At 33.6% G+C, this 10632-nt stretch overlaps 1 protein-coding gene across 1 annotated transcript; it reads left to right on the top strand.

Moving 5' to 3' along the window:
- The first annotated feature begins 365 nt into the window (after window positions 1–365).
- jagn (jagunal) lies at window positions 366–9027 on the top strand. The gene is made up of 4 exons (XM_089639965.1): window positions 366–591; window positions 846–987; window positions 3228–3491; window positions 5683–9027. Exons 1-4 carry the CDS (start codon window positions 503–505, stop codon window positions 5812–5814), a joined length of 627 nt encoding a protein of 208 aa, XP_089496091.1. The 5' UTR covers window positions 366–502; the 3' UTR covers window positions 5815–9027.
- Window positions 9028–10632: the final 1605 nt, after the last annotated feature.

Here is a 10632-nt window from a genome sequence, read left to right as displayed (position 1 = left end):
AAGGAATTAAAAAAAAATAAAGTAAATTACCCCATTTCTCCAGGAATTGTAGGGTAGAAAGAAAAGGTGGAACTCCGCGGTTTTCTTTCTCTGTCGTGTCTCACCTTCGTTTCTTGGCTCTTCGCTTTATTCACGTTTGTAATTTTTGTCCATTATCCAGAAGTTGGGTACGATCACTGGATCTTATACTAGTGATCACGCCATATATTTGTTTATTTTATTATGGTTTGATCGATTTTATAAAACAATAATATACCAAATAGTTTGACATTTGGAGTAATCCTAAACGTCGATTGGCTAAACCGTGTAAATTGCAACCAATCGGGCGCTAGTATTCTATAAGTTTGTTGAGATTGTAGCCGCTCTGTCGCGGAGGGTGTCGTTGCTCGTTGGGTTGGCGTTTGTCGAAATAATAATTATGTAGCTAAGCTGGGCTGGTGTTTTAAAATAGTTTTAAATGTGCGAATCCTGCTACAGTTTATAAGTTAAATAATACGAGAAAATGGCTTCACGAGGCGGTCCGATGGTCGGCGGTACCGACGGTGCCGATTTTGAGCATCGACAGAGAGTAGCAGCTCAGTATCAAGTCAGGTAAGATAATATTAAATCATTATGTCCAGTGGACACCAGACATGAAATATGGATTTAGTAAACGTGTTTGACAGTTGTTATCACGAATACGAGATACTACAAAATCTGCACAAATAATAAATTAGTTTATGTAATTTATAGGATATTTTTACGGCTTGTATTATATCAGCTTTCCTATTATTCTTTTTGACATTAGGCATATTTATATATAGTTCATAATGTAGAAGTAATGTGGAAATGTAATCTTGTTTCAGTGTACTCAACAAGTCCCGACTAAAATATTGCATATTTTTTCATCACCTCCTATTTTTTGTTATGCTTTCAAAACTGTCTGCCGACATACTTGACAGATTAGATATATTTGTATTAGAAATCGAAGAGCTACAAATTCCCCAGGTAAACAGATATAGAACATTTTTACTTTTCTAATATTATGTTAATGAATTGAATTTTATGCATTTGTTGACCTATTTTAATTGATTTTAACGTTTTCCTTAACAATACTGACATGACACAACTTAGAAAAAGGTTAGACGCTCGTTCTTTACTCAGCTGTGCTTTCTATTTATTTGAAAGCAAACAAAAACAGATAAATTACTTCTATTATCGAAAAGATAAATAATGAACCAGACATGATATTAACAATTGACATTTTTTTCATGGCTTTGTTTAGATTTGAAACATTTTTAATTTCCAACATGATTTCCTTCCAAATGGTTGTAATTTGTGGGAATGTCTAGATATAGTATTGTAGTGTTATCCAATCAATATCCTTATTCATACATTTATCTACTTCACTATACAAGAATGTTCAGGTATGACACCTTGGAATGTTTTTAAATTGCATGGTGGATGAAAACAGTACCCAAAAGCATGTAATTTATCTAGATGATTTGTGTTCTTTGGTTAACATCATTATACCAATTTGTTCTACTTGGTTCAGAATAATACAGGTGAACATAATTTTATTATTTTTTCTGCAGTTCAAATGATATTAATAATGTGACAAACTCCTGCAAAAAAAAAACTTAAAAATAATTTTGTATTTAAAAAAAAATATCATTCTGTTGCACAAACTATGATTCATTGTTTTTGAAGAAGCTGTGTTGGTATTTTAAAAAATTACCTCTTTTCTGATGTTTATCTGTTTCAGGGCCTACGGTTTTTTCGTTCCAAATTTATGTATATACAGGGTGTATCGGCACGTACCGGACAAACTTTAACCAGCTATTCCTTAGCACATTTGCAGTAAAAAATGTTATTGGCACTTTGCTGTCCGGTAACATTTTTTTTTAATAAAAAATTTACTATTCATATTTTCACCATATGTCACCAATGTTTTATCCTTTGTCAAAGTTTGAAAACCCGCCTGGCAATATTTTGTTTGAGTTTCGTTGAATAATGTACATACGTACCTACGTTGGCGCGCTTTTACAATCACAACGAAATGGCACGGCACCATTTGTCTCATTTTTAACTATTATTATTTAGTGTGTACGAAAGAGCGAGGACACTTTTTGACACACTTGCTAATAACAGCCGTTGAACACGAGAAACAATGCAAATGACAGTGACGGAGTGTGGATTTTTTATTTATTTTTTGTTTTTAATGGAAAAAAAATGTTACCGGACAGCAAAGCGCCAATAACATTTTTTACTCCAAATGTGCTGAGGAATAGCTGGTTAAAGTTTGTCGGGTACTTGCCGATACACCCTGTATATATATTTTTTAAAGTAGTTGATGTTGCAATTAAGTTAAATATATTTTTTAAATCTATGAACCCTCACTATTGAAATGGGATGACAATTTATTAGCAAAAACTTCACTCTGTTTTAGGGAAATATTTATTTTAAGCAACCCTCATGATTATTGCTTAACTCTTGACAGGCCGAGATGCCAAACAAAACGTCTGTAACCAAGTAGTTCTTCCGACAACCCCATGCATTTTTCTGTCTTATGGGATTTTAAAATATAGAAATCCCAATTATTCAGTCAGTTATTAATGATAACTTTATTTATTTGCGCAGAAATACGTAAAATACTAAAATGATATGTCAAGTATTTAAGCTAATATAAGGAGGATAGTAATTTTGGGTACTACCTACTCCCCCACTTGGCTGCGGAATAGTTAAGCTTTTTCTGAAAGGAATATGGAATATTATGTTAACAATGTCCTTATTGACAGTTGTGTAAACAAAAACGCATATAAGTGTGCGTATAGTGCTAAATGCAATAGTATAGGTCAGTGTTTGGGTTAATGCATCTAAGAAAAGTGTTAACTCGGATATCCGTTTCATTTCTCATGGTGATGTTCTTGTCATCTGATTGAATCACAATTTGATCAAAGCTAAAACATGCCGATACTCGAAATTTAACAGGGACCATAATCAAATGTTTGAAACACTCTAACCTCAAATATTTAAAATTTCAAAACGAAAGAGCGCTGCCTTGGCTTTTAATTTCACAGTTATTAAAAAAATTATGAAAATTATTTAGCTTTTTTGTTACAGATACATTAAAACATTATCTTAATTTTAAATTAGCTTTAAGGTGTTGGTTTTTTGTTATTGTGCTTTATAATTTCATGTTTACATGTTTAATCCAAATAATGTTTAACGTGAGTTGATCGTTTCAGCCTTTGTTATGGGAGTACCTGTGGTGTCTATCAGTTCTGGCCTCGTACCTGGGCCTGGCAGCCATCAAGCGGAACAAAACGGCTGCAATGAAGCAGTACATGCTGGGAATAGTAGTTTTTGGTTACCTCCCTCTGCTCTTCTGCTTGGTGTATTATTTCTCTGACTGCTGGCGGTACCTCACGGGAGACTTTAGCGAGGAGGACATCGACTCGTCTTCCGAGGAAGACGATTCCGGAGATGATAATTCTATCAAGTTGTGGCAGGTTGGTTTCATTTCTACATTACATATTACAAACAATCATAATTATTCTATCATGTGATTAGAATTCTATTTATTGATATTTTCCTGCCATTGAAACTTCTCTAAACAGTGAAATCTCGATCGATGGTTCCCCGATTAATCGTTTTCCCGCATTTGTCGTTTATTTCTTCCAGTCCCAAATTATTTTTTTTTCAATAGGTCCCTTCAAAAACGATAGATATAATTACACTGTACATGCATTGTGCATTAGAAAGGTTACAGGTTGTGGAGAGGTTACAATGGATCTATCCTTGAAAGTCTCAAGGAAGAAACTGTGTTTTTAGTTACCAATGTAGGTTTGCTATGTTATAAAGTTTAGAGATAGGGGCCTCATAATAGGGCGGCAGTTGCTATGTTATAAATGCACCATGTAGGAAGCCAGTTGCTATGTTATAAAAGGCCCCATCATGGGTGGCAGTGGCTATGTTATAACACGGGGCCCTCAAGGGAAGGCACGTGCCTACCGGTATCGAACCAGAGGCACTTGTAACTCAGCAACGGAGGCGATGAGATCCTTTGTCTGCAAGGAGTGGGGGACTTTTTTGCTCTCCTCGAGCTCTCCAAGGTCAGCACAGATAAGGTTTCATATATCACAAGCCAGGGTGTGGTAAAAAGGGTTTATTTCAATAGTTAACAACGGGGTGTACATCTTAACTATAAAACGGTATCAATCTCTCTCTCTCTTTCTCAACTGGGTGTATGGAACTACTGAATTTACGAAGTGAACACAAAATAAGAAGGGTTTTAGGTTGATGATGACGAGTTCGTCAAGTCATGATGCAGGCAGTCGCACTTGCTGTCTACGGCGGGAGTTGAGTCGGTACACAAGCGGATTCAACACTAGGTTGACTCCCAGGACCCGATTACGGCGGTCCTGGTCCATAGTCTAAGGAGACACCGGAAGTATTACAGTTTCCAAACAATAGATACACGACGCGGACTTGACCGCGTTGTTTGTGGTTACGGCGCGAATGCTACGTGCTTGCTGGCGCGGTGTCTGATTTCAACTGCCGAAGCGGCTGACTGCTTCCCAGTGTGTATGGGTATGCGGGGGATTTGTGAAGCATTTAATATTAGGGTTGCTTGAATTTGTATTGCGTATTAGAGTGGACCGTGTTTCGTAACAGGTTGTAACCCAAAGTGGGGGTAAATCTCACTGTAGGTGTGACGATAATGAAACTGCACAAATAATTTTAATATATATTATTAAAAAATAAAGACAAAAATTCCCGGGTTATGAATAACTTGACAATATTTGAAAATCTCCCACTACCATCACAGTAAGCGGAAAATGTTGCTTGTGTCGCGATGCAGGCTCAGCTAACCGAGAAATTGAAGTCGCAATGCGAGATGCCTGGGTGGGAACCAGGCGCAATCCCGACTCAGCCACTGAACGGTCTAAAATACTTTTTACATATAAAATTCTGTTTTTACATTGTGAATACACCCCAAAAATTATACAGTTCATATAGAAGAATGGAATTGCGAATTTTGGAATTATGAATATATTCAATATTGTTGTCAGGCAATAAACGCACCCATTTATGTTTGTTTGGTTCAAAACCGCTTTCATCAATTTGTCTTTATCAGTTAACAGGTTCACCGCCAACTCCGCTATTTGGTGGAGTTCGAACATTTCAAGAAAATCTGCAACCTGCCGATTTACGTGTGCGTCAATATAATTCACATTGCTCAGTGTTCATCTGGCAACTGTCACAATGTGTTGTTTTTATACTGGCCTTGTGATTGAACGAATCAAAAATTATTGTCCGCGTGCGGTTTTTGACTACCCACTCTACTTTTAAAGTTATAGAATGCTGAATATGGATGACAGAGCAGGGCTTTCTAGGCCCATCGGAGGTTTCGTGCCTTCACTGTCCAAGGTTGGCATTGAACCTGTTACGTGTGACATATTGTGCAGTGTCTAAAATGCCAAATTCCTGGAGCCGGTGCAACTATAGCATATACCCATTTGGGGAAATACTGTGAGGCACTGTCATTTTTAGAAAAAATATTTCATAAAATTTTGAGATAGACGGTCTTGTCAGTAAGCCGACGATTTGAGACTTCCGCGTACGGTGATAGCGACAGTTAATTTTTTTTGTATCAATCAAAATTACATGAAATTTTAACATGTATATTATTGTTTTTAGGGTTACCCATATGGTCTTCTCTGGATGGGCTTTGTCCTCCTGGCCTCCCAAGTTCACGGTTTCTCCATGTGCTTTGCGTGGAACCTGGTCAACGCTTGGAAGGCACGCGGCGCCCTCAGGAAAGAACAATAGGCTGCCCCCGTTATGCAGTTAGCTCCAAAATGTTGCGCAAAGTATTTTGATATTACCTCATGAGCTTAATACACAACATTTTCACTATAAATACACATGTAATATACCACGCATCGACGTGTTTAATGTCTTCTCACAAGTTATAATCATATTGTTATAATAATATCGACTGAACACGCAAAAGGGAATAACCCACAAATTTTAAAGATAGCTATTTGAGGAATATAACCTATTCTTGTTGACACGTGACACGCTTATAATTAATAAATATTTGAATTTTTGGGAGCTGTCTGTCTTGACTCCTTTTGCTTTACCATAAATGCACATTCCCATTCTGCTACGCAGTCATTTTTAATCAAAGCTGAATTTAAGTAAAATTCTAATGAAAGCGTTAATCAGTTCTTTTATCTCACATATTTAGATGAACTTTGAGGCCTATTTTATTTTGCCAGGATGTACATTTTACCTCGGTTATGAGGTTGTAAAGAGGTTTTTTGAAAAAAGTGAGGGTTATCCTTTTCTGCTTTTTGAAGTTGATACAATAACACTCGCAAGGAAATTACTCAAAATCGTTAATTCCTCTTTGTGATTTTTGGGCGTAAAAAATCAGTTTATCCTCATTTAATTAGTTATTTCAAACACGGTTCAATTATTTATTTGTTTTTTATTTATTTTTTATCTCTTGCCCTTATATAGAAATGTTTTGTATATTTAAATGATTTCGACAAACATGGCTCTCTCAAGCTTTTTGGCATCTTGGAGACTGCGTAAGGTTACAAGTGTGTTTGTCTGTCTGTTCCATTTGTTCGTCAAAATAACGTATTAGTGATGTTTTATAAATTGTCCTAATGCAAGTAATTTTATTTGCGAATGATACTTTTTTTAATGTGACGTGTATAATTTTGTCCTTACTTCGTATTTTGTTCCACATTGTTCTAACAACGTTCCTTTTAAATCTTTTTGTGTCTAATTCACGTTTGAAAAAATTGTTTTTGATTCTTGTTGATTTCATGTTCTGTACCATTTCTCAATGAAAAGCTTTTTCACAACCAATAAATTGTTTCATCAAGATAATGTTCTGTAATTTTGGAATTTTACATTTCTTCTTCTAAATTTTTATTTCTTCTACATTATGAAGACTGTATTTCATTAATATAGTTTTTTTTTTGTTTGATTCGCAATCATAATTCTTTATAATACTCTTTTTAAATAATGTGTTTTGTAAATAACATGATTATTCATTACATGCATAAATATGTGCATTTAATTTACACGTATATGTGTGATGATTTGAATGATTTCTATATTAAATTTACATCACTCAAAAGATTTTTTATATTAAATTTGTCAAAATATCCATTTTATATAATTAAGATTACAAAATCACTATCGCCTAGTCTCCCAAAGCCTAAGTGGAAATAATTTTGAAGGCTTAATAAATAATAGATATTGTAATATGGCATTAATAATTATACGTAGCATGCTATTGTTGTAAGCAATGATTTATCATTACACCCACTTACTGTAAATGTTTTAGCAGAGTAAAATTGAAATATAATATAATAACCTTTGGTTTCATGTCTACTAAATGTGTATTAAATTGCAATATTGTCAAAATGGCTACATAAATAGTGTCACTGGTAGTAGCCAGATAAGAACTGCCTACTTATTATTATGTTTGTGGTTCCTACCTATCCCCTCAGAGTGAAAATAAATAATATGACTACCCTAACTTCCATAATACATATATGGATCCTTGTTTATCCAAAGGTTGTTTTTTTTTATATTTGACATATTTTTGTCATTTATAGGATTTATATTTTAGTAGAATACTATTTATTCTCTTGTAACACTTAAATATTATAATATTACTCTTAAAAATAACATTGATTATTTATTGAAGATTTTTGTAAAAATGTAACGAAATTATATAATTTTATACAGTAATATACTCAGTGGAAGTAAACATTTGTTTTATAAATAATATTGTAAAGAGTCATTTTCGTATTGGTGTACTTCATTGTTAACATTCTTACAAACTTATCAACACTTTACCTGAAAACAGTTGAGCACAAATGGAATCTCTTTTAGATATATCTAAATCTGATGTCAAAATCCTTTGAAAACTTGCAACATGTTTGATGCTGGTAGTTATCCAAAGAAAGATTTGGCATAGTATAAAAAAGAAACAAAATGAATTAATGTAGAATTGCATTGCAATAACTGTTGGACAGCAATCCAAAAGCGAAACTTTGGTTCAAGAAGGATTAATATGGTTTTATACATTTTTAAGATGTAAGTATAATAATCTAACTATGTCGTTTTTTACTAAAATTACAGAAACATGAATAATGATAATGAATTCTTTTCTTTTCATCAAGTTCGATCTAGTTATTTTTCCAGATATTTATAATTTTTTCAATAATAATTATCATCCTATCCTCAATTGTTTGGTGTTTAAAATTTTGATATCCCAAATATGGGTGGAGGGTTTGCTTTTTTATGATAATTATTATAGATGTTTAATGTCAATAATCGCAGGATAAATTATGTACTTAGATGTAATGTGTAAATGTATTTTCAAGTGGCAAAAATACTTATTTATCATTTTAAAATCCACTTGCTAATCAAAAAAACTACAACACATTTTATTACAAGGTTTTTCAATAAGAAAATAGATGTCTTCTTCGAGTTGCTCCCCTTATATCAACAATGATAATAGTATAATCCATAGTTTAGTTGCTGCTTTTTGATAACTGATTTTTATATTCTCTCTGATTATAATTTTTTTTTTTGAAAAATTCCCCGTTCCGTTGTGACCTGTATTTTTGCCACATAGATGTTCGCTGTCGTGTTTTCTTTCTCTTATCTTACTTCTTTCTCATTAAGGGCAATGTCCCGCATTGTCAAGAATTGTTGAAACAATCAGTTAAAAAGTAGATTAGGCTCGTAGGCACTTATAGACTCACTGTGTTTTGCGTGGAGGGTTCTTTCCCTAGGCGAAACGGTCCTCTGGCGCAAATCAAGTAGTGATCATTCTTGCGCAAACTATATTTCTTAGCGGCTTCGATGTGATGGGTTGCATAATCGCCCGTCCGCCTTGACCGTGGACTATATTATTCTATACTTCTTATCTCTATCTTGTCGGTGTTGTAATTTGTCAGTGGCAGATTTAAAACGGGGCTCGACAAATGTAACAATAAAACAATTTAGCTAAAAACATTTGAACACGACTGATTTATGCAATACAAAATACACAAGATTAGAAAAGTAATATTATATTTCACTTTAAATTTTGTGATGCACGGCAGAAACTTTACTTTTATTTAATATCTTTAAATCAGGATCTTCACCATACATTGTTACCGCAGGTACATAAAAACACCTTTTCTGTTATTCTAGTTGACGAAGTCTCTGATTTTACCTCACTGATTCTCGTAATTTTTGGTTGAATATTTTTAATTGCCGATATAAATTGTGGCATCACTAATGCTAACAGTAATCTTGTGTGTAATGTATTGAAAACATATATTATCGATGTGTTTTTCAATAAATTGAATTCGTCGGGGCCTGTTATATATCTTAAATGTTAATATAATTGTGTATTAGCATTAAACAATGTTGTGGTAGCTGTTTCTATGAGGGCATTTGTTCCTCGGTTAGCAATTTGCACACCCTGTCGTCAAGCAATGTTCTCCAATTGTGTCGTGTTAGAAGGGGAGCTGTGTAGGTTTATATTATTAAAATGGATACTTATAAATTGGTTGTGAAAGAGTTATTAGAACTAACAGAATGGGAAAAGGGTAAAGTAACGTACCTACCGATGCATGCTAGTCTTATGAATATTAAATTATTTATACACCGTGAATAAAATAAATAAATAAAATATCTGTAGTCTGTTAGATTGACCCCATGTTTATCCTGAAGTGGATGTTGTGCCTCTGTCTATAATAGTACTGTATTAAATATATCTTTGTAATATTATTACTCATTATGGTTAATATTTATCACCGAAATTGCTGTATTTTTATCGAAAATGAAGACATTAAATGTTACGAATTATAAACCCCATAATGTTGTTGTTTTTCTCTTCTCTGTAACAGAAGTCTGCAGGAGTGTTGGGAGGCATAAACTTAGATGGTCAGACGGTTCTTGAGAAACCAGATGAAGTTAAGAGACAGTCCGTAGTGGAGGCGATTTTAGACACAACACCCCATGGGTTTACTTCGCTGAAATTGATGTTTTTCTGTTGCATCCCATGTTAAATCAGGACTTTGTTCTTGTTTCCCGGGACTTGTAAGGAAGATACAAAACTAGTCATTAAAATTTCATATAATATTTATTACAAACAAATAATATTTATACAAAGGATGATAGTTAAATATTCTACAATGAATAAAATGTGTCAAAAAGTGAATTTATAACTAGGTTACTCTAATAAACTTCAACATAAATAATGTATTTTAAAACTACTATGAATGAGGTGCTTTTATATCAGCGTCTCCAGCAGATGTCAATTATTGCTTCCTTCAAAATATTTGTTTCTTCTTGTGTTTTGATTTTCAAATACCAAATGTTAATGTTTGTTGCATGGTTAAAATAACTTTGAAAGGACGTAATTTACAGGTTTCTTATAAATTGTAATTTTAAACCATTGCTTTCTAGCTCGTATTCTGTACAATATGTACTTCAATCCTTCCTTTATCAAGATAACCATGTTTAAATATTACAGATTGTAGTTTATCAACTGTGAAAAGAGAAAAGGGACTAACCCACAAGGGCAAAATTTTAGGTAATGGAACCGACTCTCGTTAACTG

The sequence above is a fragment of the Hesperophylax consimilis genome, chromosome 15 (genome assembly GCF_061612785.1).
Source record: "Hesperophylax consimilis isolate HC1 chromosome 15, BYU_Hcon_1.0, whole genome shotgun sequence".
Lineage (NCBI taxonomy): Eukaryota > Metazoa > Arthropoda > Insecta > Trichoptera > Limnephilidae > Hesperophylax > Hesperophylax consimilis.
This window is presented reverse-complemented; position numbering and strand designations above follow the sequence as displayed.